The sequence below is a fragment of the Aspergillus puulaauensis genome, chromosome 4, assembly GCF_016861865.1.
Source record: "Aspergillus puulaauensis MK2 DNA, chromosome 4, nearly complete sequence".
Taxonomy (NCBI): Eukaryota; Fungi; Ascomycota; class Eurotiomycetes; order Eurotiales; family Aspergillaceae; genus Aspergillus; species Aspergillus puulaauensis.
In genome coordinates, this window is record NC_054860.1 from 2,493,392 (window position 1) to 2,519,404 (window position 26,013).

The window sequence follows — 26,013 nt, forward strand, 5'->3', positions numbered from 1 at the left end:
ATTTCTCCCCTCGACATTTGATTGAGCCATCCGAGCCATCCGCTGTCATGGGAAGACAAGGTAAATGGTCCCGCTCTTTATTAACCGTTGAAATCGCAATTCTTCCCCCGCGCCTGCCCAGAGAAGCCACAGAACGCCCACCATGCCTTCAGTTTCTAGTCGCTCCGGCTACCACGATCAGACTCGTCCTTCCATCAACGTCATATGTCCTACTGGCGAAACTGGAGTTGCTGATGAGGTCGCGGTCACTTCATCCTCGTCCACGTCCTACTTGTCGTCCGAGTCGTCGAGAGCAAGAGAATTCCCCGTTGAAACACATCCAGTACCGCCAGCTATGGCAGCGATCACCAATGCCGGAACTCCCCAGAGTTACTCTGCGTTCACCAAGGACCAGAAACGCTTTATCGTGACCATGGTCACACTCGCTTCTTTCTTCTCCCCTCTCTCCGGCCAAATCTACTATCCAGTCATGCCAACCCTCGCCCAGAACTACCACCTTACCAATGCCCTCATCAACCTAACCATAACCACCTACATGATCCTACAAGGTCTTGCACCAACATTTCTAGGTACCTTCGCCGATACCTGTGGCCGACGCCCCGCATACATCCTGGCCTTCACCATCTACACCGCAGCAAATATCGGTCTCGCCTTGCAGAACAGCTACGCGGCTCTCATGGTCCTACGGTGCATCCAGAGTGCGGGATCCAGTGGCACAATCTCCTTTGGATACGGGGTTATTGCTGATATTGCAACGCCAGCGGAACGCGGCTCTTATATTGGACCTATGGCTGCTGGGGTTATGCTTGCTCCGGCACTGGGCCCTGTTATTGGGGGGCTTCTTGCGAAGTTGTTGGGCTGGCGGAGTGTCTTTTGGTTTCTGGTTATTGTCTCTGGGGGTTATTTGGTTGCTTATGTTCTCCTTGTGCCGGAGACCGCGAGGTGTATTGTTGGGGATGGGAGCGTTTTGCCGAAGGAGGCGTGGAGGAGGTCTGGAATTCAGTTGTGGCAAAAGAGGAAGAAGGAGAAGCAGACGGTTATTCATGGTGTCGGTGTCGACAATGGGGGTGGTGCTGCACAAAACACTTTGAATGGTGGTTTAGTGGCAACAGCGACAGCAAGAGCTTCAAACCTACGCTTTCCTAACCCACTGATGTCTTTTGCTATCTTGCTGGAACCGGACGCTCTTATCTTGATATCGTCTATCGGCCTTCTGATGCTTGCCAACATTGCCTTGCTCACTAGCACTCCGGCTCTTTTCTCGGAGATATATGGCTTCAACACCCTGCAGATCGGATTATGTTTCCTGTATGCCTCCTACTTTTCTCCCTGGCACTGTTTAAGTTAACGTACTGACTTCATATGTAGTCCCCTCGGCATCGGGGCCTCTCTCGGCGCAATTTTCAACGGCCGCTTTCTCGACCGGAACTTCCGCCGGTATGCTGCATCCCTGAGCCTTCAAGTTAACCCGTCTCAGTCAATTTCGCTCCAGAACTTCCCCATCGAGCACGCCCGCCTTCAGCCCTTCTTCCCCCTTATCCTGTTGACAGTTGCCGCAACAGCCCCTTATGGCTTCGCCCTACAAGAGCGGGTTCACCTTTCCGCTCCCCTCATCTTGCAATTCCTCAACGGATTCGCGACGATTGCTTGCACAAACACGCTCAATACACTACTTGTTGATCTGTTCCCCGAATGCCCTGCTACCGCGGCGTCGGCATGCAACCTTGTCCGGTGCTGGCTTGGGGCTCTGGGAGCGGCAATTGTGGACCATATGCTTCGAGAGATGGGCTGGGACTGGTGTTTTGTGTTTATGAGCGGGATGATGTTGGCCAGTGCTGGGTTGGTTTGGACGGAATATAGCTGGGGCGTGGAGTGGAGGGAGGCGAGGAGGGTTAGGCGTGCTATTGATACTGAGCGGGAGCTTGAGATACAGGCTCTGGGGCGAGGGGATGTTGTGAAAGATTCAGAGAGAGATGAGAGGGACACTGGTCCTGGCACTTAAATGGCGATGGCTACGTATGGTGATATGATCCCAGCACGCAGCAGGTTGGGTGGGTGACAGGATGGAATGTGTGGATTCAAAGCCCTAGAAAACTTCTGGTTATGTGAGAACGGGATACAGTGTGTAGAGTACTTTTCCTTTCGTTTCCCTTTGGCTAAAGTACAGAACTATGAAATGGCATTCAGATACCTGCCAATAGATGTTCCTCCACCGACCCAGCAAACAGGGTGGGTCCACGCCCTTCTGACGACAAAATCCACTTTCTATCATTTTTATACTACCGACCTCTCAGCACTCAACCTCTTCTCTCGGTCTCTATTTACATCAACGGCTCACTCCATGGTCGATATGTCGCAAAGCGTCCAGCATGAAACTCTAGAGCCGACCGAAGAGACTCAAGGAATTGAGTTAGGCGAAGTTCCAACGAATCGAACTGGAGTCAGCGTAGCCTTCCCTGAAGGTGGTCCCCAGGCATGGAAATGTTTGCTGGGATCTTTTCTGTTAATGTTCCCATCTTTTGGCTTCCAGACTGCCGGTGAGTGTTCGCCTCATTTTTTCCCGATGGCATCTTCCTAACCTCGTCCAGTCGGTTCCGTCCAGGACTACATCAGCGTGAACCAACTTGCAAACTACAGCATTCGCGACGTCGGCTGGATCACTGCCATTCTAGTATTCCTGACCTTATTCCTGGGTGTTCAGGTGGGCCCTCTGTTTGATCGATATGGCCCTCGGGTCCTCCTTATCTGCGGCACGATAGCCAGCTTCGCCTCGTATATCCTGCTCGCGGAATGCACTGAATACTGGCATTTCATCCTCTGCCTGTCTATCCTTGGCGGGGTCGCTGCAGCGGTTGTAACAACCGTCTCTATTGCCGTTCTAAGTCATTGGTTCAACCGTCGACGCGCACTAGCTTCTGGTCTTTGCATGGGAGGGTCTTCAGCCGGCGGCGCAATCATCCCCATCATCCTGCACAACCTGTTCCCACAGTATGGCTGGAAATGGTCGATCCGCGTATTTGCCTTTATAGCACTCGCCTGCTACGTAGCAGGAGTCGCTCTAGTACAGGGCCGAATAACACCAACTACCACCACCACCAGCAGCGGCGGCGGCAGCCGAGCGAGCAAAGCGATAATCGACTTCCGCGCCTTCCGCTCCCTCCGCCTCTGCTTCCTAACCATCGCAGTCTTCTCCTTCGAGTTCATCATTTTCGGCTGTGCCGCCCTCTTACCAACCTACGTGCGCCTCGCAAACTTCTCCACAAACGTGCAATTCTACTCCCTCACCGTCCTAAACAGCATGAGCTTCCTCGGCCGCGTCATCCCAGGCTTAGCCGCAGACAAAGTCGGCCGATTTAACGTGCTTCTCTGCTCCGTGATTCTCACACTAATCATAATGGCAGCCGTATGGCTGCCCTTCGGCTCCCGCGATGAGGCAACCCTCTACGCCGTCGTTGCAGTCTTCGGTCTTGGTTCGGGCGGGTGGCTATCGCTAGCACCGGTTTGTGCGGGCCAGTTGTGCCGCACTGAGGAGTATGGGCGGTATTATGGGACGATCTACTTTATTGCGGCGTTTGGGGTTTTGCTGACTGTTCCCGTCGGTGGTGATTTGTTGCAGTCGACCACCCCGCAGGTGCTTATTGGGTTTTATTCGGCTGTGTTGTTGGGTGGGTGTGTGGCTTTGGCATTGTCGAGGTGGGCGCTTTTGGATTGGAAGTGGAAGTGGAAGGTTAAGGTGTAGGTAGTAGCAGTAGTAGCAGCAGTATTTAATCAAATATGGAGAGGTATGAATTTTAACTCGTTTCATTGCTACCGGATTCGATTCAAAACTGTACATGGTCGAACCCATAAGACAGACAAACAACGCACGCGGGTCGAAACAAAAGGAAAAGAGAAAGGAAAAGACGGTGGCCCCTCTTTTATAGATACGGGTACCAAGAGCCAGCATACAGGTTCTATGAAATCAACTCTTTTAATAAATTAAGAGACAAAAAAAAGTTTGAAGAATAGTTTACATGCCAGGGGAAATCAGCTTGCCCTCCGCCCGGGTGTTCGGGTGCCAGCCACCAGCATACGGACTCTCACCGTTCAGCTCCTTCTGTGAATATTCCTTGATACGGGCTTCCAGTTCCGGACGGAAGTGGCGGATCAAACCCTGGATGGGCCAGGCGAAGGCCTCGCCAAGGGCGCAGATGGTGTGACCCTCAACCTGCTTGGTAAGCTCCTGGAGCATGTCGATTTCGCGCTCGCGGGCCTGGCCCTGCTCGAGACGCTGCATCATCTGCATGGTCCACTTGCTACCCTCACGGCAAGGTGTGCATTGACCGCAAGACTCGTGCTTGTAGAAGGATGAGAGGCGACCGATGGCGCGGACAATGTCGGTGGACTTGTCCATAACCACAACGGCGGCGGTTCCAAGACCGGTTTGCGAGTCCTTGAGAGCGTCAAAGTCCATGAGCTGGTCGTCGCAGACGGTCTTGGGGATGACGGGTGTTGAGGAACCACCGGGGATAACGGCGAGAAGATTGTCCCAGCCACCACGAACACCACCACAGTGGCGGTCGATCAGCTCACGGAGAGAGATGGACATCTCTTCCTCGACTGTGCATGGGTTGTTAACGTGGCCAGAGATACAGAAGAGCTTAGTTCCTGCGTTGCGCTCACGACCGAATCCGGCGAACCAGTTACCACCTCGGCGCATGATTGCTGGTGTCACGGCCACTGTCTCGACGTTGGTGACGGTACTGGGGCATCCGAAGAGACCAACGGCAGCGGGGAATGGGGGCTTAAGACGAGGCTTGCCGGCCTTGCCTTCCATGGATTCGATAAGAGAGGTTTCCTCTCCACAGACGTAGGCGCCCATTCCACGGTGGACGAATACGTCGAAGTCGTAGCCGGTTCCGCAGGCGTTCTTGCCAATCAGGCCTGCCTGGTAGGCTTCGTTGATGGCCCGCTGGAGGACGGTAGCTTCGTGGTAGAATTCACCTCGGATGTAGATGTAGGCGGCGTTGGCGTTCATGGCACGGCCGACAACCAAACAACCCTCGATCAGCTTTTGCGGGTCCTTTCGCATAATCTCACGATCCTTGCAGGTTCCGGGTTCACCTTCATCGGCGTTGACAACTAGGTATCGGGGTCTGGGGTCCTTGTCCCAGTCTTTGAAGTTCATGAACGACTGGAGTTATGTTAGATGGCTTTTGAGACGGTACTCGGGTATTCGAGGATCTGGGCGATCAAGGGCACATACGTATTTCAGACCAGACGGGAAACCAGCACCACCACGACCACGTAGACCAGAGGCCTTGAGTTCTGAAATAAGCTATAAAAACAATGTATTAGCATGTCCAATGGGCCCCTCTCCAAAGTTGGTGTGAATCAGCGAGAAACCCTACCCAGTCATGACCCTTCAACACAATATCCTTAGTCCTGTACCAGTCTCCATACTTCATGGCTGACTTCAAGTCGGCGCCATGGTGTCCGTAAAGATTCGTGAAAATGCGGTCCTGGTCCTTCAGACCGCCATGATGGTGTACCGGGGGGGAATTGTCCTGGACGGTCGCGAACGAGCGGGCGGCCGGAGCCTGGAGCCGGAGTGAGCGGGACGAAAGTGTGGCGAGGGGTGAAGACGAAGGAGCCGCCGCTCGAGATATCATGGTGACGATGGCCCAATGGCTGTGAAGGGGGGAGGGGAGGAGAGTTGAAGCACAACACGGGGGTCTGTGATGGCGTCGAGCTTCAATTCTGCGGTTGCTGAATATCCGGCTTTGCCCGTTCAGTGATTGGACGGGCTGTATCACGTGAGTGTAATTACTAATGCTCACGTGACATTATATCGCAACCAAAACGGGAATACATCTGCATAACTCAACTATACAACGCACAAAGAATTAATCACCGAGATATTTGCGATCGAAGCCTCGAGGTGAACTGTGGTTATGGAGTATGACTCGAGTGTGGCGTCTTCAAGGTAAGTTTACCAATTATTGAACTACACTTAAACCAAAATTCTAATTACTATAGGCCTGCCGAAAATAGCCTAGAGGTCTACTTTGCGCTGCTAGAATGGATGAAAACCCACAACGGCAGTCTTCACGAGGATGTATATATCAGTCATGATGACACTCGTGGCACCTATATACGGGTGAAGAGCAATGGCGTTTCCAGTAACACGCATATCATTAAAACACCTCTCGCAACGACAATGTCGTATTACAACGCTATTGACAGAGATACTGGGAATATCCATTTTTCTAATCACGACGTCAAATTTTCTTCTCAGTTTATGGAAAGTGTCGGCCCTGAAGAAGTAGCAATCTTCTTCTTAATTGGCCAGTATTTGCGCGGCGGGGCAGGCTTTTGGCATCCGTATATTCGGACGCTTCCTCAGCCAGGCTCGTTGACCACGTTACCTTATTATAACGAGGACGAGGATATAGAGTGGCTGGAGGGGACAAGTCTGGTGCAGGCAAGGAAGCAAAAGATTGCTCTGCTGAGGGATAAATATGAGAGCTCGTATAGTGAACTTGAGAAGTCTGGATTCCAGGACGCCTCGAAATATTCATGGTAAGTCGGCTATTTCAATTCTGGGCAAGTTTACTAATGTCTATCGGAAGGGATCTGTATCTATGGGCCTCTACAATATTCGTCTCTCGTGCATTCTCGGCAAAGGTGCTGTCCGGCGTGATCCCTGAATTCGAAGTGCCCGAGGAGAACATCTCGGTGCTTCTCCCTTTCATCGACATCTTAAACCACAGGCCACTAGCCAAGGTTGAATGGCGCGCCGGTACTGAGAACGTCGATTTTGTCGTTCTGGAAGACGTTAGCGGCGAGCAAGAGATTGCGAACAACTACGGTCCTCGCAATAATGAACAGCGTACGTACTACGAACCTGCAATATCACCTTCGATTAAGCTGACAGAACAGTCATGATGAACTATGGGTTCTGTCTTGCCAACAACCCATGTGATTATCGAACTGTCGGTTTACGCACACCACCTGGTAGCCCGCTACATTTCGCCCGCGAGCAACAAAAACAGCTATTCCCCGACTCCAACAACGACGACGAAGATCCCTTCTACGTCTTCAACATCTTCTACCCTCTCTTAGCTCCAAACACCCCCATGGAACACTCAATATTCTCCCCAGCTCTATTCAATGCTGTCTCAGTCCTAGCAGCAAACCAAAGAGAGCTCGAGACACTAGAAATCTCAGAACACGCAATCCAAATCGCTAAGGCTTACGGAAATTCACGCACCGCACTCGCAGCAATAAGCCAGATAATTATCGAACTGATCACTCATATCGTTCGACTGAAATCCACAGACCCAGAAGCCAAACAGCCATGCAATCTCAAGCAAACCCACGCAAAAATCTACCGAGACAGCCAGATCACACTCTCCGAATCGGCCCTCGTCATCGCCGCTTGGTCTCTCCAACGCACGCGCCGCCACGGCCTACGAGGCGGATGGGAGGAAACAAAGCACCTTCTCAGCCAACACATGTCGCGCATCCCGCAGGGCAAATTCCCAGAGCCAGTGCAGTCCCGCATCCAAGTACGGATCCTGGAACGGCCATCCATCCTCTTAAACAGCGGCGAGCTCTTCACATTCAACGAGCTACTTGACCTCCTGCCTGCTAGTGAAGAACGCAATGCCGCCCAAGAGTGCTTCAAGAGCATCCTGTCGATTACCTCACGGCGCATCGAAGCACTGAGAGGCATGGACGAGAGCGCATCCCCCTTCCGGTTTCCTCTCTTCGCTTGCTTCGTTATGGCTGTGCATACGACGAACAGACACAAACATAATGATAGTACGGAGTCCGGCAAGACCGGAGAAAGCCAGAGCTTTCTTCCGCCGCGATTATCACGTTGGGCTTCCTTCCTACTTGACCACTATCTGCCCCCGCCGGGTGACGTTGCGTGGGCGCTTGAGGACGAAGACGACGAAAGCCTGGTGAGCGAGTTCGATGAGATCATTGAGAAGCTGCGCGAGAGGAAGGCGCAGCTCTTTGAGACGTTGGAGCCGTATACCGGCGGGTGGAATGGGGATGCGGACACCTGGTGGCTGTCTCCGAACTGGGTGCGTTGGGCGTGGATGATGACGGAGCAGGAATGTGTGCAGGTGCCGGATGACCCGCTCGCGCTGCTTGGTCCTGGGGATGGAGACGCGGGTGGCAATGTAATGTTGTCCACGGAGACTTGCTTGTATATCCCGCAGGAGTGAGTTTGGCTTCTACTATCTACTTCGTATATAGATAAGTTGAAAACATCAAAAAAGTTAACAAGCAAGAATATCCATTCGTCTAATAAACTATCGTACAAGACTCTGCAGGTAGAGGCTACTGTAGTCTTTCATTGAGCAGTTATATCCCCATAGACAAATGCAAAACGCAGAGTAAGCAATCGGGCAGCAAGGACAACAAACCAGAAAAGGGAAATAAAAACAACCGCAATGTATGAGCGCCACTAGATCGTATAATTTCCATCTCAGCATCAAATCAATATCGAAGTGAAGTCAAGTAAGGTAAGTAATTGCCGCTCAAAGGAGCCGCTAACCTATCCAACAGGCCGTATTCGCTTGTGCTTCTTGTCGTCGCGTTGCGTTGGGATATACAATGCCATGCAGTCAAATAGTATACATCATCATAATCATCATCGTGAGTTTTGAGTTTCGTCGGAAATGGGGCTGCGGACGAAACAGTAGTATTCCAGGCTAGATCAATGCGTCACTGGGATGACTTCTTGCCTGGGACTAGAATTTCTACCAGCCCGTCGTCCTCCCCATCGCTGCTATCATTCTGATCATCCCCAAACGGAGAATGGCCCATTCGAGAGCTTCGGAAGCTCTTATACTGCCCAGGTCCGAGTTCTGGATACCCTAGTGACTCGTTAAGGATGGCCTCTTCCTCTTCATCTGAGTCCAACATATGCGAATCCATCGTCGGGGCTACCATTTCGCCCATGTCATCGTCATCATCATCGACCTCAAGTGGCATGCGCTCTTTACGCCGCTTCGATCCCCCAAAATCGTCCCCCTCATCAGAAGAGCCATTGGAAAACGAGTCTGACGGGCTAAACCCGGATTCAGGGAAGGTTGGCGATGAAGAGTTAACCGGTGGGAACTCTGATGATTGGCCTTGGCCATCGTTCAATCCTTGGTCGGCGAAGGAATCTGAAGGCCACTGGAACTCGCTTGAGCCTTGCTTCCCGTCCTCATTTCCACCACTCTCGGCTTTCTCAGCCGCCTCCTTTTGGGCGGCGAGTCGTGCAGCAAGCTGGCGCCGCGCACGAGATGGGCCCAGACTTAGAGGAGCTGGAGGTGGTGCAATAATCGGGATGGGTTGACTTGATGCCTATTCATACCTCAGTTAGCAAGTTGAAATTTTGTTTTTACGGGGTGAACAGTGTCAATTTGCGGGCCAGCTTGAGACAAAGAACTCTGCAACCCACCCAAGTCCAAAAGCAGACTGCGTAGATGAGTAGCGGTTGTGTTGAGCCCAAAATAAGACCCACAGCTAACAGGCAACCCCGTTACGTAGAGGGCATTCAAACATCACGCATCTCGATATCAACAAACGGGGTATAACCTACATTCTCAGTGCCGCTCTCTGAGGCTGGTTCTATGTGTCGGTCATCCTGATCCTCCATATCTTCGTCTTCGTCATCGTCGCTCGAGCTTGCAAACCCACTGAGCAACGAAGTGCCACCAGCACCAAACGCACCACCTGAGACGCTTCCCTGATTAACCATGTCGAATCCCTGAAAGTTTGAATTGCCAGCCATGCCGTTCAATCCAGCGTCAGCCAGGGCCGAGGACTGCCCGCCGCCCATCATGCCCCCCCGATGCCCAATCGATATATCAGGACGGACTCCGCCAAGGATCGCATTGTCACGCTCTCTTGTCTCGGAAAGCGTTTGTTCGACATAGTCTATCCAATCCGGGTTTAGCACGTTATCCATGACCGTTGGAGAAAGTAGCTCAGGAGGATGGCGTTCGCTGAACTTGACAACTTCCTCTGCGATGAGTGTCAGGTGGCCCATGTACCCAAGACGGATGCGCTTGGTCTTTTGAGTCTCATCGCTCCGCTTCTGGCCTTCAATGATCGTCTGCGTTATTCTACCCGTCTCGAAAACATCAATGGCTAGAATTCGATTATATCCACGATCCATGGGCCCGTTAAACACTTGCTGGATGACATCGTAGACAACGTTGTGAAGGAAGTTATTCCAAGGGAAGCGGAAGAAGAAATCCTGGAAGAGTTACTGTCAGTATGTTCAAAGCTTAGGCTAGTCGACGACTTACCAGTATAGTTGGTACAACTTGGTTTTCCGCGAACATGATCTTTAGATAGTCGCCGACAACAGGCTTCCCATCCGTATCAACTTGGATATCCGGATGCAAAGGCGGTTGAATGTCGTTCTGGGTTTCTTGCGCGGGCAACGACTCGGTTTTATTGTCTGCTGGATCCGATGTTTTACCGTCACCACCAGGAGCATCCGATGTAGAATCCGCTTCCAAATTCTGTTCCTTGTTGGCAAACAGAGGTGCGGGCACAGCGTCGGGATTTGACGACATCGGTGCTGATGCGGGGACCGGTTCTACTCCTGAAACAGAAAGTTCGGCAGGTTTCTCCTCCACGGGCTTTTTGTTTTCGTCATTAACCGGCGTGCTTTCTAAGGACACTGCACTGATCTGGGCAGCAAGCTCATCCGTTGGAGATGGCGTGGTTTCAGATGCTGGTGCTTTTGTAGTATTTGCAGGATCCTTTTCTTTCACTTCAGAGGAAGCTTGCTCCTTGGGAGAAGGTTCAGCCTGTGCAGTTGAGGGCGATTCTGGGGCAGCTTTGTCCTCCTTGTTGTCCGTGTCCTTCTCCTTATCAACAAGAACAGTGGATTGGGTAACATCTTCGAAGCTTTCATCGCCTGCCTTATTCGCACCCTCAAAGTCTCGGGAGTCCTCAGGGGAGTACGGCCCGACGGAAGCGCTGGCGAAGTCTGCCGTGGAGTCGTTTGCGTCAAAGGTAGAATTACCTTCATGATGCTGGTCAAATACGCCTTCTTTTATAATCCTTTCGCGTTCGGCGTCCCTTTGCATCACGTATTCATCGCTCCCTGGCTCATTCAAGAGACCCATATTGCTGCAGTGGAGCAACTCGGCCATCAATTCGCAAGTTTTGAATCTATCAAAACCTAGCGGCTCGATTTTGGCGCCCCAAGCAGAACCCAACTGGCCTCGTTCAACGCTCTTCATCTTTCCTCCATCGGTGACGGTATGCTTGGAACTCCGAATCAACGCCACAAAGTCGGGTATATGCTTGGCGAACACTCGAAGTAATGTACCAAGATAAATGGGATCGTACATGGAAGGCATCGAATCAGGAGCATTCAGGTGTTCCGGATCATAATCGGAGTTATTTTTCCTGATAACTTCAATGACAATTCCAACACCCACTGTCAAGGGGTTGCCGCCTTGCAACATCGCCTTGACGAGGCTCTCCACACATGGTACGGAAACTAGTTGGCGAGTCAGACTGTTGGGGCCAATGCACGATTGGTCGTTTTGTGTTGCGTTGGCCGATATCGTTATGATGGCTTTTAGAAAATCTCCCGCGGAGGTCTGGACGGAAGCCGGCCACTCAGCAGATAGGAAAGATAGTAACTTGGGTATCAAGTCTTGTAATTTGAGCCACTAGATGATTGTTAGATATAACGAGTGAGAGCGGGCGCCGTGTGTACTTACGTCAACAATTCCCTGGCCACCCTCAGCTCTTTCTAAGCTGATCAATTTGAGGAGAAGATCCATAACCATGGGGTTATCGACATGTTGAAGGATCGCTGGGATAACGTCATCCATCGACTTCAACAGATCTAGCATCTCCCCTGTCTTCTTATCCAATAACGTTTCGTTCACCTTTGTGAAGTAGCTCGCCTGGATAGAGTCGAGGGGTGCTGGGCGCCGAATGAAACCCCAGAAATTTCGAACATATTCGGGGTTGGCCATGGTGGAATCTAGGATGGACCAGACTTCGGATGAGAGAATCTCACACGCAACATAAGCCCGCTTGAGACGCTCTTTTTCCGCTCGGTCAAGATCTTCTGGATCCAGCAGGCCCTTCAGGGGGTCGCCTTTCTTTTCTTCTTCTTCTCCTTCAGGTGCGGACTCATCTTCCTTCGTCCCTGTATCTTCTTCCTTTTTGGACGTGCCGTCATCATCCTCGTTCTCGTCCTCGTCTTCATTCACTAGGCTAGGGGCGACCACATAGTCCATAAGCTTCTTCAAGACGTCATCTTCTCGTAAATACTCTATGAGTTTGGTGTTGAGTTGCTTAAGCTCCTGAATCAGCTCGGATTCGTCTAGTAGCTCTTCGAGGCTGACATCGGGTTTGTCCAGGAGGGTATCGATAGCGGAGATACTTGAATATCCCCCAAAGCGCCAGAACATATTGAATTATATAACCGAGAAAAACAAGTCATGGAAAAAAAATGGGGTATCACTAGCTTTTTCGACCGTGGTCCTCACGCATTCAATGATGGCGAACGCTATGGGTATTGGGTATAGGGTGGAGAGGTGGGGAAGGGATGGAGGATCGATCTATGGACCCTCGTGGGATGCACAAGATTAGAAGCGTACACGTGTAGAAGGCGTTCTCATATATCACGCTAGCGGTTGGGGCTGATTCGTCACGGAGAGGCAATCGTTCGGAAGTAAAGGAAACGTAGGTGATAATCGGTAAATTATGCCCTGCCGGAGCGACCAAGCGCTACAAACGAAGAATCCAGTCAGCAATGGTCTTGATATCTCAGAGCGACATAGCATGGAGCCTATCGCAACACTCCTAAAAACCTGGCGTTTTTAAAGTTGAGTTCCGAGTGAGCGTCGGAGCAGGGGCAGGCGGCTGGGGGGATAGAAAGGCACAATTACGTGGGGGAGGAAAACACCGCACACACAAGCGGTACGTACCGTCGACGACACACGGGAAAGGAGAGCAGAAGCCGATTCACGGGAGAAGCGAATCACTCTGGGAGCCTTGGTGCACTGCACGAGACCTCACCGTCACTTGAAGGAAGGGAGAGCCGTCATCCAACAGCAGAGGACAGGAAGCAAGGCTGGCTGGCTGATGTGCGGCGGGCAGTCAAGTCACGTCGCTAGTTTGTTGGAGAGTGTCTGGATCGGCCGGTATCCGTGATCCTAGACAGCGGGCGCAGATACCCAACAAGCCCAGTCGCAATGGCGGGGAAAGACTCGAGTAATATCGCGAGGATAGCAGGGGGGTTCGAGGAGGAAAGTGAATAATCCGAGGGGGAGGCCCGCGACCGATCGGTTTCAAGTGTGTCCGGAGAGCAGTGTGCCAGTGCCAGCTGGGAGTGGGTATCTGACGGCACTTGGGAATATTATTAATTTAAAGCGAAGAGATAGTTAACAACTACAACAGATAAAAGCGGTTTACAAGCCTGTGAAGCCACAGCAGATCCTCTCCGATTCTTGTAGGCTTCAATGATGCCGATGTTTCTGCCGTGCAACGCAGCATGGGATTATTTATGCTCACTTGACGATATCACGGCGCCTAAGGCAGCGAGGACTGACACTCCCATTGGGGCTAGTGCCCAGTGCTGCTCTAGCGGCATGGCTGGTGGCTCTCGCACGGTTGAGGGAGAACTGCCCACCTACTGGAAGAGGGAAAGCCGGCCCCAGGTACCAACGCCAGTGAAGTCACGTCTGCAAGGGCTACCTAGCTCACCTCCAGTCTGCCACCAGCTTCTCTTTCACCACCATTTCTCGTCGACAAAATGAATCGACTATTCGGCACAAAGAATGCGGCCCCAAAGCCCACGCTGGATGGCGCTATCTCAAATGTACGTGATGAACCCTGTCCCGGCCCAAAGAGCCCTCTCCCCGCATTCGCCTTCCATCTTGGAGTGCTTCTATCATCTGCACTCCCCCATTCTCCACTCTATCGCATTGACTAATATTTCTCTCTCAGGTCGATAATCGTGTCGCCAGCATAGATGTCAAACTCGCCGCCCTGAATTCCGAGCTTTCGTCGTACCAGTCCAAACTAGGCAAGATGCGCGATGGCCCAGGCAAGAACGCAATCAAACAGAAAGCCTTGAAGGTCCTACAACGCCGGAAGCAGTACGAAGCACAGCGTGAGCAGCTCTCTCAGCAGTCCTGGAACATGGAACAAGCAGGAATGATGCAGGATAATTTGAAGAATGTTATGACAACGGTGGACGCGATGAAGACCACTACGAAGACTTTGAAGAAACAGTATGGAAACATCGATATAGACAAGATCGAGCAGATGCAAGATGAAATGGCAGATTTAATGGAAGTTGGAAATGAGATCAACGAGAGTATATCTCGGGCATATGATGTCCCCGAGGACGTGGATGAGGCAGAGCTCGACGCGGAGCTCGAGGCTTTGGGTGAAGACACCTTGTTTGAGAGCTCAATGGGTGAAAGCGCCGTGCCTAGCTTCATGCAGGATGAGGTGGCGCCGCCTCAGTTTATTGACGAGCCCCCAGAGCAGGCCCAGGTCAAGGAGCCTGCCACCACCTAACCTGGGGTTGTTGCGGAAGCTATTTCACTTTGTCAATATTACTGGAGCATCGGAGTTGGATTTTTCATATTAGCTTAGGTCATGGCGAGAGCTCATATTTCTTTCTATTCCCTTCAATTCTTCGTCTTCATCTTCATACAGTAGCATATTTCTATTCTTTGCCAGGGGAGCTGTTTGGTGATGGTGTATCTATGAAACTCTATTCCTCAGGCCAACCGGCTGTCCTCGGGCTCACATCTTGTTTCCCCACGTCAACCCCACGTCAACCGCACAAACAACCCCCGGACAACAACTCTTGAAAAGTTGATACCTCTAAGAATCTCGTCCTTAGCTCACATAAACAACATGTCAGCCAAATTCGACCCCGAAGACGTCCAAAAGGTGCTGGACAAACACATCGAAGCTGGAAACCTCCACAGCGGCTGGGAAGATCTCTGGGCCAAGGGAGACGACGTAACTCTTCCTTGGGACAAACACAATCCCAATCCGACACTTGAAGAGATCCTCACCACCAGGCGAGCTATTCTGGGCGGTCCCCTCATTGACGGTAGTGATGGGGGCCCGGCCCCTAGGAGGAAGAAAGCATTAGTTCCCGGATGTGGGAGGGGTGTTGATGTCCTCCTTCTCGCTAGTTTTGGGTACGATGCTTATGGATTGGAGTATAGCAAGAGTGCGCTCGAGGGGTGTAGAAAGGAAGAGGAGTCTGCCGAGCAGAAGTATCCCGTGAGAGATGCGGCTGTTGGGAGGGGAAAGGTCACTTGGATCCAGGGAGATTTTTTCGAGAATGACTGGGTGGAAAGCTTAGGACTGGACGGGAATCAGTTTGATTTCATATACGACTATACGGTACGTGTAGCAGTTTATCCTGGAAGCGCTCGATGATTCCATGTATGAGACCACTGTCTAACTGCTGCTATCCAGTTCTTCTGTGCCCTCCCACCCTCGATGCGTCCAGCTTGGGCTCTGCGACATAGCCAGATCCTTGCTCCCTCGCCGAAGGGGAATCTTGTCTGTCTTGAGTTCCCTCGGCATAAGGACCCCTTGCAGCATGGGCCGCCATATGCTTCGCCTTCGGAGGCATACATGGAGCATCTCAGCCACCCCGGTGAAAAGATCGCGTATGATGCGAAAGGATATTGTAAGACCAATCCGCTCCGTGAGCCGAGTCAGCAAGGTCTAGAAAGAGTGGCGTACTGGCAACCAGCGAAGACGCACGATTTTGGAACTAGCGAGCAGGGAGAAGTGTTGGACCGAGTTTCTATTTGGAGACGTCGGTAGGAATAGAGCTGGGGAGTTGCTGCAGGATTAGTTTCATGACATGGTGCTGAAAATGATGGCTAAAATCAGTTATTGTTATATATCTTAACCCATATAAGTAGACAAAGAGCATTGAAACCTACAATGCCGATCCAGACACTGGAAGTGAAGAGTCATTGCCGATTGCCAAGCAGACTATTTGGAGCTTAATCCAGAGCATCTCTTGGCGTCCGTCAGTTTACCCCAGACTTGGGAGCTGCTTTTTATTTATTTTTCTCACTCTGTGGACCCGCGATTCTTTCATTAATTGATCTCCTTGCTATCGTACCCCAGTGTTGATTGTGTTGTCTGCAATTCGGGCGATGTCGGGACCTTGGAAGTGCAACTCGTCAATTGCCCACAACCTTAACTTCTGACGTGCGCCGCCGGTTTATTACTGACGGAATCTTGATATAACACCCCACCCCTTCACTGTTTTCGGAGGTCCCCATCTCTTACGCTTTTTTGCTACATGACCCTGACATCCTAATCTCCATCATGAACTGCCCCTCGCGGACTGACGATACCCTCCAACACCCCGGTTGGAACCAGAATCCGCCGCCTCTGAACGCGGACGCGACAACGCGGGAGGACTTCAATGGGATGGCAAATTCAAAGGTTCATAGAGGACGCACCTTGGGAATTGGCGATGGAAATATTTCAGTGACGGAATGCACCTCTCCTGCCCTCGACACAGACGAACCGGGTCCCAAGCCGAATACAGCCGGCGGGGCATTCTCTGCATACTCCGGGCACCAGCCTGAGAGAAACAGTGAAGCGCCTCGCCGGTCTTTTCCAAAAATTCACGTATCTTATTTATCAGCTCGTATCATACAAAGTATCGTCAAATTCGGCCGCTTCATTGGGCCGGGGTTCTTGATCGCCGTCGCTTATATCGATCCCGGGAACTATGCCACCGATGTCGCAGCTGGTGCGGAGTTTCGATACGCTCTCCTCTTCATTGTCCTCCTATCGAACTTATTCGCGATTTTTCTTCAGTCGCTATGTATAAAGCTCGGGACAGTGACGGGGCTGAATCTCGCAGAGAATTGCAGGGAACACCTTCCCACGTGGTTGGTGATCACTTTATACATCTTCGCAGAGGCAGCTATGGTTGCGACAGATATAGCAGAGGTACGGTTGCTATATGCTCTTTCATTTCAGGTTTATTAACAGTTGCAAATAGGTTGTTGGCTCTGCAATATCTCTCAATCTACTCCTCAATATCCCGCTTGTTGCGGGATGCGCCATAACCATCGCGGATGTCCTGTTTATCCTCATCTTTTATAGACCAAACGGCTCGATGTGGGGTCTCCGACTGTTTGAGTTCTTCGTCATGGCCCTCGTCCTGGGCGTAGTCATATGCTTTTGTATCCAGCTCGCCATGATTAAAGAACAGTCAATTGGAGAAGTGTTTCGCGGTTATCTCCCATCTTCAGCCATAGTTCAATCCAAAGGGTACGTTAGGTACTATCTCCATCACCCAGAAACATGCTAACCCCTCAAAAGTCTATACCAAAGCTGTGGTATCCTTGGCGCAACAGTAATGCCTCACTCCATGTTCCTTGGAAGCGGCATCGTGCAAGCCCGTCTCAAAGAATTCGACGTCATTTCCGGCTACGCCAACCCAACCGTCTGCATCGGCAGCACAAATGGCGAAGTCGAATACCGCCCTTCCCTTCACGCCATCCGCGGCTGCATGAAATACTCCATCATTGAACTCGCCCTCTCCCTGTTCACATTCGCTCTCTTCGTCAACAGCGCCATCCTCATCGTTGCAGGCGCGTCCCTCTACAACACCCCCTCCGCAGCAGCCGACGCAGACCTCTTCGGCATCTACGATCTCCTCTCATCGTCTATCGCCCCAGCCGCAGGAACAGTTTTTGCCCTCGCCCTCCTCCTCTCTGGCCTCTCCGCCGGCATCGTCTGCACCATGGCCGGCCAGATGGTCTCCGAGGGCATGCTCAACTGGAGCATCCGCCCATGGCTCCGCAGATTCCTCACCAGATCTATAAGCATCATCCCTAGCATCATTATTGCAGCCGCAGTGGGCAGGGAAGGCCTCAACAAAACTCTCACTGCGAGCCAAGTCGTCCTCTCTGTTATCCTCCCGTTCGTCAGCGCCCCGCTTGTCTACTTTACTTGCCGCAATCGGTACATGACTGTTCCTGTAGACCGGATGCCTGACTCCGATATCGACGCAGACACAGGCGGTACTGCGGAAGCTGAAACTGAGCGAGATCAGGTCCAGTCACCGACTCCCGGGGATGGAGACGCTGATACCCGTACCGGCAGCGCAGGCGTACAAATGGGTAACGGCTTCATTGTCTCCGTTTTAGCTGTCTTAGTCTGGATAGTCATCGCTGTTATGAATGTGGCTTTGCTTGTTCTTGTAGGGATGGGGAAGGCTTAGGTTGACCTTCCTTTACTCTGTGTAAGTACAGGTATATGTGAAGGAGTAATTCAATGTAGAAATTGAGTCACTATGTACATAATATTTGCATACTTAGCCTTGTGGAGCAGTCGAGACAAAACAGACGGTCAAATAACGGACTTGATCGTTGACGGTGCTAAAGTCTACCAGGTTCAGTATTTACTTGTTGTATCTACTACTTGACGAGGGTCCAAGTCGTGAAAGATTTACAGTTAATAGAGCAACAAATGGTTCAAAGGGTATATATATATATATTGATTCCCAGTTCAGAAAAACAACAAAAATACATGCGGGAAATATTATCTTAAACAATGATCACACCAAATCATTCAATAAAACCAATCAAGCAATCAGGTCCCAAAAAAAAATCAATCATGACTTGAACTGATCCTCAGTAACACCCTTGCCCATAGCCGCCGTGCTGCTCACACCACCGCTAACCATCTTGAGCATGTTGTCGACGTAGTTGGCACCACTCCATTTCTGATGCGTGACAACGTCGACACCATTAGCCATCTCGGGCTCCTGTACGAGCTCTCCGTAGGCGCGCATGCCCTGCTTCGCGTAGGCCTTGGCGAATGTGTCAGTGATGAGGGCGGTTGTGTGCAGACCGGCCAGGGTGATGAATTGCCAGGAGTAGCCGAGGGCGCCGAGGCGCTTGATGTAGGTTTCTTGCTCGTCGCGGGGCATGGCCTTCTTCCAGTTGAAGGAGGGGGAAAGGTTGTAGGCGAGCCTGGTGGAATTTGTTAGACAGAGAGTTCAAAAATATTGGTTAGGGGGGTGAGTGAGAGGCTTACTTCTGCTCGGGCCAAGCGGCGTGGACACCGTCGGCGAATTCCTTGGCCTGGGCGTAGTCGGGGAGCTTGCTCTCCATCCAGATGAGATCGGCGAAGGGAGCGTACGCGACGGCGCGGTTGATGGCGCACTGGGTACCGCCCTGGTAGCGGTAGTATCCTTCGCGAGTACGGGGAGCATCCCAGTCGAAGTGGATGTCGGTGCCGGTGATGCCCTTGGCGATGGCGCGGGCCTCGGAGTTGCTCTTGCCCTTGGAGGTCTTGCGGAACTCCTCAACGAGAGCCTGCTTGTTGGGGAGAGGGCTCTTGTTGATGGCGTCGACAACGGCGTCGCCGAAGAGCTTCAGGCCTGCCTTGGCGACCCATTCGTCCTCAATGGCCTGGAGCTCAGCGCCGTTCTTGCCGGCTTGCTCGGCGGTGACCATGAGGTCGTTGAGGGGCTGGAGGTTGGGGTTGGTTGAGCCAAGGATGAAGGCATGGTCGCGGTGATCGATGGTAGAGGTGATGAGGGTAGCGGCCTCAGAGTCAGTACGAGCAATAGCTAGAAGGTCGGTTGCTATAGATCTTGTTAGCCGATGCAACCCGCTTTTAGCCGAGGCCCGTTATTACATACCCATGATGTCGGCCTGCGCACGGATGGCGACCAGGCGGTTGATGTGTTCGCTGATGGGCACAAGCACTTTTCCAGCCATGTGGCCACACTTCTTGGTGCCAGGAGCTTGGTCCTCGATGTGAATACCAGCAGCACCACGCTCAATGAAGAGCTTGGTGAGCTTCATCACAGCGGTAAGACCACCGTGACCGGTATCGGCATCAGCGATGATAGGGCGCAGATAGTCGATATTGGCAACACTTTGGCGCTGGGCCCTGGGCGTGGTGACACGCTCCTCACGCTGTTTCCGGTCGTGGAACAGCTGAGCAAGGAAAAGCTGGTTGACCTTGTTGGGGACAGTGTTCTAAGCAATGAATTAGCCAAAGCCCTGATCTATATCGGTTTCTGAGTATGAGCGTACCATAGGGTAATCTGCAAGATCGGGGGAGGGTTCGTCGGTAGAGGAGGCAGTGGAAGAGCTCTGCCAGCCGGAGACATAGACGGTGTCAAGGTACTTGGCCATCTGGGTGACCATTGTGGGCTCGAGACAGCCATAGGTGAAGCTAGCTTCTTTGTTCTGTGGAGAGGATTAGTGACATCCAAAACGAAGGAGGGATAAGTAAAGACAAACCTGGAAGTTGCTCTCCACGATCCCCCACAGCTTCTTAGCCTGAGCATTTGAAGGGTATTCAATCTTCAGGTTTCCACGCTTGGCCACAATTTGCTCAGCAGTAAAGGGGCGCTTGGTGTATCTCCATCGAGAGTCCTTCCACCAGTTCTTCACAGCCTGGACCTCTTCCAGGTACTGCTTGTCTTCATCTTCGAGGTAACCCATGGTGGCGGTAATCAACAGCGTAATAGACGTGAGGCAGTAATATAACTTTTAGTAGTATATAGTGTACAATGCAGTGCTGTCAAGGTATGGGAAGGGAGGAGCACGCGACAGGGTGGTAGAGGAGTAAAGAGGACGAAGTGGAATTATGAAGAGAACCAGCTTCAAATTTGAGAATCACAAGCCAAAAGTAGGGATCCGAAGCCAAATATATGCAATGCGTCACAGCAGACCATCGAGGTCAGTATGACTCTTGGTCGGTAAACGCTCGGCTCAGCGGGACAGACAGGAAGACCAGGCGCGCCGGCGGGCCATCGTCAACCGGCGAAAACTCGCAGCTGCGAGCCTGCGACAGACGAGACAGGAAATTGGGTTCACATTGTCCCAGGTTCACAAGCCAGATTGGCAGATTCCCGGTACGTGAGTGGCCATGTAGTTCGGGGGAGAGGATCCAGGCTGCTGAGGATCCTCGGTCTAAAGGACTTCTTGCCTGAGGCACTCGCCACAGCTTCTGTCTTTGCCCCCGGATCCCCATATAACTGAACGTATTCAAGGCGACGATGCTGCCCATGCCTTCATGTTATTGCTCCAATTCGCCGTGGATGTGCTCTCCGGCTTCTTCAGCTTCAATTGAAGCTGCATTCCTGTCGGTGTTTCAAGCACAAATCAGAGACATTCCAGGATGACGTCAATTCATGTGCTCAACCTCCGTGACAGAACATGACAATACGATAGCCCGAATCCACCCGCTTCAGCTTCAGCCATGGCGGTATTCATGTAATCTATATACATCTTCTGCATCCGGCATCAAAGTTCACCAGTCACCACTAAACAGCTCTTAAAGCAACTGTAACCTTCGTCCAAGTAAGACATTCCCTTCATTGGACGCCCATAGTCCCTCACGTAACTCCCCAGTACTATAAGCAACCCCCAAGACAAGTAAATCCATACTTGCCTCCCTCAGTATCAGCCTAGGCATTCCATTCCATCCTCCTTCGGCACTAACCCAAAAAGGCACGAACCTCGGCACAACCGTCCAGCTCCTGCACTTGAAGCTCCGAACGCCTATCAGTCGACAAAATCAGCTGCCGTTGGTCGCAGGTTCTAATGGTCTAGTCCTGCACCAGACTGACAAGAGGCTAGCAGCGTGAGGGTTTTTGTCTCATCCCCAGACGGTTCGCCGTCGAATCATCAGCTGCATTGCGTGCTCCACGAGAACAGCCTCGGGAAAACAAGGAGGTCCCGGCCCGTGTTATTGTCGAGATCTTGGGCTTTTTTTTTGGATAGCTTTGTTTGACTGCAGACTTGATACGTGCCTAGATACGGTGTACGTGTCTATGGGGAAGGTAGTTCCGATTTCGGGCTTCTTGTTCTCCTTCTGTTGTCCTGGTGTTATAAGGTCCGTAGATAAGTGCTCGGTGCTTCAGTTGTTAGGACCTCGGCGATGTTCTTCATACTCCACTACACTGGTGCGATATCGCTACTTACTCCGTACATCAACATCTTTAACCAAACGTCACATCGTATATTTAAACTAACGGTTATATATCTATGGTATTTTTAGCAGAAAAGAAAAAGCTGCATGCCGAAAACTCTCTTTCTAGGTCTTCTAGACCATTCGCAATCGTAAAGGGGACATTGCAATTCCGAAGTTGCTATGCCGCGTCCACTATCCAAGGACGCTGTCACCCTGTGAAGACAGGGCCTTGCTATAAGTCTCCCATGGGGTGACCGCACCGAGAGCCCGTCGTTGATGGGCATTCAGGATATCCAGGCCGTAAACGTAACTAGCATTGACCCAGCCGAAGCTAGATTCTCAGTTAGCAAATCGGTATACCGAAGGGGAAATATAAGGAGACATACCCTTCTCGGGGGGCACCCTTGAAATCAACACCCTGGTTGCCATATTCGGCATCAACTCGGTGAGGATCAATAGGTCGAGTTACATCGTACTTTTCGACGACAACTCCGTTGAAATCAACAAACGCTTTTGTAATCATGTACAGCCACTTGTACGCAAGTCGCTCGGCGTCTTCCTGATATCCGTATCGGCAGAATCCAGTCCACGCGAGCATCTGTTGCGGCGCCCATCCGTATGGGTAATCCCACTGCCGAGTGGGTCGCTCGAGGCCAACGGCACCGCGTGACTCTTCCGTTCCTGAGACGATTCCGCCGAATTCTTCAAAGCGGGGAAGCGCCTTGAGTATCATTTCAGAGGCCTGACGCGGCGTTGCAAGTCCAGCCCACATCGCCCAGAGACTAGTAGCACTCTCATAGTCCATTCTTTCTTGTGTCTCTGTGTTATAATCGAAGAACATCCCCTTCTCTTCGTTCCACATATAGGTGTCCATTCTCATCTTTCTCCTGCGTGCCCGGCGATCCCACACAGACGATGACTCACTCTGGATATCCTTGGTAGCCGGTGTCCTAAATTCAACCGGAATCTCAAGCTTGTCTTTGAAGTGAACCCGGATTACTCGAGCAATATCGACCTCGTACTTGTATAGAAGAGAATTGAGATCAATCGTGGCGAGGTGACCGCAGATTCTCTCCAGGCGGTAACTGGTATCATGCCCAGATTCTCTGACTGCTCTGTCGTGCATGAAGTAGTCATCCAGTTCCGGCTCCTCGACTTTGCCGGCGTTATACGCTTGGACAAATTCCTTGAATTGCATGCCATGCTTCTCGGCGTAGGGAGTAAGCAGGTGGATAAAGTGGCCCGCCTCTGTCTCTGGAGGTACTCCAATACCTGGCGAGCGGTACCGTGACAGACCTGACACGGGGTCAAGACGTGGCTCGGACATCCACACACTGTAATACTCCTTAATGGCAGCTAATATTGCCTCCCGAAGGAAGTCCAAAGCGCCTGGTTCGCTCTTGATACGGTCATACACGCGCAAGGCCATGTCAGTCAGGAAGGGCGGTTGAGAGCGCGTCAGATAGTATGTACGGTTGGCATTCAAGATCTTCGCATAATGCTTGATGCAGAAACAGAAATTGATCACCATAGCTTTGGCAAGATCAACTCTGTTGCTTGATAGGAGCCCCAGAGACTCCATGTAACTATCCCAGCCGTATAGTTCATTGAAGCGGCCTCCAGGAACCACGAAGGGTACTCCAGAGAAGTCTTTCTTCCCGGTGGTTGGGTCAACCTTTTCCTCCATGGCCAAGGCGAGAAGCCCAGGCTTGTAATTAAGATCTCGCACATACTCTGGCGTGATATCTGCCGCCAGCTCTATAACCTCAAGACGTAGTTCAGATCTCTCTTTCGCGATCCGCTTGTAATACTCCAGCTGTTCGGGAGCTCCAGGCGGAACGTAAATTCGTGGCCGAGGATCATCGGTCCAATCTTTAGGATCTCTTCCGGCCACCTCGATATTGGACCCGTCGATTCTCCTAGTAAGAGAGTCCCAGAATGAATTTTTAATTAGGCGCGAGAGTCGAGAAACCGGGTTTTCTGAGAGACGGTCCTCATCCAGGACGATCTGCTTGCGGCCATAATCTTTGGCAATCGTTAATTCCTGGAGGAGATTGGACAACATATATGTGCCTCGGACGTCGACTTTATTGTATCCAGAGGACGCTGCTGTTCCTAGAGAGAAAACCTGGGCATAAAAGTTACTACCACTTGCGCCGTACGCCATTTAAATAATTTAAACTCACCTTAGGACCAACGTCCTCAATGGTGATTTGCTGGTTTCTGTCAGAATCCTCTCTCTCTAGTAAATGCTCCAACGTGGCGTCGACGTCAACAAGGAATTTCCTGGGGTTGCCAGATGTGGGGTCTGAGATCAGAGCAGTCAGTGCACAAGCTCCAAAATTTTGTTCTTCCGAGGAAGTAGTACGCACCCATGCTACCACGCCTTGTATTACGGTCGCCCAGCATATCGTGGAGGTCTTGGCGGTTGAACGACTTCAAGCTCTATTAAACAGCTTCGGGTTAGCAGTGTCCTTTACCATTGCACTCACAGACTACGATGGGACGTACCGAAGAGAAAGCACGGCGGCGGTTCTTTACTCGTTCAACCGCTTGAGCACCGCCATAATAAATGTCTGCGGGCTGGAAAGGATCGCCGCCCGAGCTAGATCGTCGATGCTGGGGGACACGCGGTGGGAGCTGTGTGTCATCCATGCTGCCAGATTGCTCGCTCACAATGGCGAAATTGATTCAAAAAGGGTGAAGTATATCAATAGACAATGGCTCAGTTAATAACTTTGGGCTGCAAGTTAAAAGTACTGTGCCCCGCGCTAGTCGCACTGCAGATAAAACTTCCGAATATCAGGGTGATCGGTGGCGAGTGTCGAATTGTTGAGGACGTAGAGGGAGCCTTGATAGTAAAAGCAGCTTAGCACAATTCTGAAAAGACTGAAGTAATATTTGTTTTGAAGAGAGGATAAATGTTGAAATTGCAGGTATGAAGTAGCTGGTTCCAGACGTATGACGGCATGGGCCCGCCAGTGATGACATAACCTACCTCGACCCAGTTGGATTGTGGACAATACTGCCGTATACGGTAATTAGGGCAATCGAAGCCTGTCGTGTGGCCAACTTGCTTTCACTGAAGAATATTCGAAACTGGTCGTGAGTGCAGAACTTGGATTCTCACGCCCTTTTCATATAATGTGCCGCAATGAGGGGGATGGCTGAAAGTCGGTCACGGCGATGAGTCCACGTGACTACTTCTTTTTTCTAAATATGTCCGCGCTATCGAACCCAGAGGGCCAGAATGATGCATCCACACCCCACCTCCAGGCTTTTCTTGACGGTCTGACCCCTCTTCCATGGCGATCTCCATAATTCTACGCCTAGACTCCCGCAAAGGTCGAAGTGACATATGACACCCGTTCAGACATGAAATCCGCACCCGGCTAAGGACTGCTATCCTTGTCCGTTTTAATCAAAAGCTAAGCTTAAATCTCGGCATTCCGTCCCTGCCAAGCACGCCAGCCACCAAAGGAAAGCTATCTATTGAGTGTGATACCGCCGTACTCTCAAGGCTCGGCACTCTGATCATTTGAGCTCTTTGTCCTGTACGGTGTAGTGGCTTGAGAGTTGTTGTGGTTATCTTCTACCAGGCGTTCGCTGGGAAGTAGCACAACACCGTCCAATCGACTCGGCACTCCACGATGGCGCCCTCGGATCATCAACGCACAGACCACGAGTTTACTGAAGGTCGAGAACTGTGCGCTAAAGGATGTAGTAGCGCCAGGGTACCCCAGACTAAGACCAGCGTTACGGCTGCATATGTCAGCATCTTAACATCCTTGTACCACAACTAACTATAGCTTGACGGGCATGGCGTACTATGCAGAAACTGCCTCGAAGAAAATCGAGAACACGGAAAATCCCCGTTGTTCCATGCAGTTAGTGTTTTCGCGAGTCTATAACAGGGTGGCAAAGCAAACCGGCTCAGAAGGGTTCATGATCCTCTTGGACTCAGTAACGCAAATGCAAGACATCTCCCAAAATATGCACCACAGGTCAAAGCTTAGTTGGCGTCATATATGG

The 26,013-nt window shown here is 51.5% G+C and overlaps 11 protein-coding genes across 11 annotated transcripts; 6 read left to right on the top strand and 5 right to left on the bottom strand.

Annotated features, from left to right (window-relative positions):
• Positions 1–142: 142 nt before the first annotated feature.
• On the top strand, positions 143–2,002 carry APUU_40995S (putative MFS transporter; the record flags this gene model as incomplete). The annotated part of the gene is made up of 2 exons (XM_041704128.1): positions 143–1,308; positions 1,369–2,002. 2 exons carry the CDS (start codon positions 143–145, stop codon positions 2,000–2,002), a joined length of 1,800 nt encoding a protein of 599 aa, XP_041556745.1.
• A 339-nt stretch (positions 2,003–2,341) lies between these two features.
• Positions 2,342–3,739, top strand: APUU_40996S (uncharacterized protein; the record flags this gene model as incomplete). The annotated part of the gene is made up of 2 exons (XM_041704130.1): positions 2,342–2,537; positions 2,589–3,739. The coding sequence occupies 2 exons, from the start codon at positions 2,342–2,344 to the stop codon at positions 3,737–3,739; spliced, it is 1,347 nt and encodes a 448-aa protein (XP_041556746.1).
• Positions 3,740–4,009: 270 nt separating this feature from the next.
• On the bottom strand, positions 4,010–5,651 carry NDH51 (NADH-quinone oxidoreductase subunit NuoF; the record flags this gene model as incomplete). The annotated part of the gene is made up of 3 exons (XM_041704131.1): positions 4,010–5,173; positions 5,246–5,317; positions 5,391–5,651. 3 exons carry the CDS (start codon positions 5,649–5,651, stop codon positions 4,010–4,012), a joined length of 1,497 nt encoding a protein of 498 aa, XP_041556747.1.
• A 282-nt stretch (positions 5,652–5,933) lies between these two features.
• APUU_40998S (SET domain protein) lies at positions 5,934–8,219 on the top strand (the record flags this gene model as incomplete). The annotated part of the gene is made up of 4 exons (XM_041704132.1): positions 5,934–5,965; positions 6,019–6,561; positions 6,612–6,871; positions 6,922–8,219. 4 exons carry the CDS (start codon positions 5,934–5,936, stop codon positions 8,217–8,219), a joined length of 2,133 nt encoding a protein of 710 aa, XP_041556748.1.
• A 502-nt stretch (positions 8,220–8,721) lies between these two features.
• APUU_40999A (uncharacterized protein) lies at positions 8,722–12,437 on the bottom strand (the record flags this gene model as incomplete). Its single annotated transcript, XM_041704133.1, has 4 exons — positions 8,722–9,348; positions 9,587–10,246; positions 10,299–11,684; positions 11,736–12,437. 4 exons carry the CDS (start codon positions 12,435–12,437, stop codon positions 8,722–8,724), a joined length of 3,375 nt encoding a protein of 1,124 aa, XP_041556749.1.
• A 1,346-nt stretch (positions 12,438–13,783) lies between these two features.
• APUU_41000S (putative SNF7 family protein (Cta1)) lies at positions 13,784–14,556 on the top strand (the record flags this gene model as incomplete). The annotated part of the gene is made up of 2 exons (XM_041704134.1): positions 13,784–13,849; positions 13,978–14,556. The coding sequence occupies 2 exons, from the start codon at positions 13,784–13,786 to the stop codon at positions 14,554–14,556; spliced, it is 645 nt and encodes a 214-aa protein (XP_041556750.1).
• A 345-nt stretch (positions 14,557–14,901) lies between these two features.
• APUU_41001S (putative thiol methyltransferase) lies at positions 14,902–15,834 on the top strand (the record flags this gene model as incomplete). Its single annotated transcript, XM_041704135.1, has 2 exons — positions 14,902–15,402; positions 15,478–15,834. The coding sequence occupies 2 exons, from the start codon at positions 14,902–14,904 to the stop codon at positions 15,832–15,834; spliced, it is 858 nt and encodes a 285-aa protein (XP_041556751.1).
• A 516-nt stretch (positions 15,835–16,350) lies between these two features.
• Positions 16,351–18,265, top strand: APUU_41002S (uncharacterized protein; the record flags this gene model as incomplete). Its single annotated transcript, XM_041704136.1, has 3 exons — positions 16,351–16,986; positions 17,039–17,310; positions 17,362–18,265. 3 exons carry the CDS (start codon positions 16,351–16,353, stop codon positions 18,263–18,265), a joined length of 1,812 nt encoding a protein of 603 aa, XP_041556752.1.
• A 393-nt stretch (positions 18,266–18,658) lies between these two features.
• ICL1 (isocitrate lyase 1) lies at positions 18,659–20,507 on the bottom strand (the record flags this gene model as incomplete). Its single annotated transcript, XM_041704137.1, has 5 exons — positions 18,659–19,019; positions 19,084–19,636; positions 19,694–20,036; positions 20,094–20,249; positions 20,304–20,507. 5 exons carry the CDS (start codon positions 20,505–20,507, stop codon positions 18,659–18,661), a joined length of 1,617 nt encoding a protein of 538 aa, XP_041556753.1.
• Positions 20,508–20,745: 238 nt separating this feature from the next.
• APUU_41004A (uncharacterized protein) lies at positions 20,746–21,075 on the bottom strand (the record flags this gene model as incomplete). The annotated part of the gene is made up of 1 exon (XM_041704138.1): positions 20,746–21,075. One exon carries the CDS (start codon positions 21,073–21,075, stop codon positions 20,746–20,748), a length of 330 nt encoding a protein of 109 aa, XP_041556754.1.
• Positions 21,076–22,173: 1,098 nt separating this feature from the next.
• On the bottom strand, positions 22,174–24,636 carry NTH1 (alpha,alpha-trehalase; the record flags this gene model as incomplete). Its single annotated transcript, XM_041704139.1, has 5 exons — positions 22,174–22,312; positions 22,368–24,109; positions 24,168–24,289; positions 24,354–24,426; positions 24,493–24,636. The coding sequence occupies 5 exons, from the start codon at positions 24,634–24,636 to the stop codon at positions 22,174–22,176; spliced, it is 2,220 nt and encodes a 739-aa protein (XP_041556755.1).
• Positions 24,637–26,013: the final 1,377 nt, after the last annotated feature.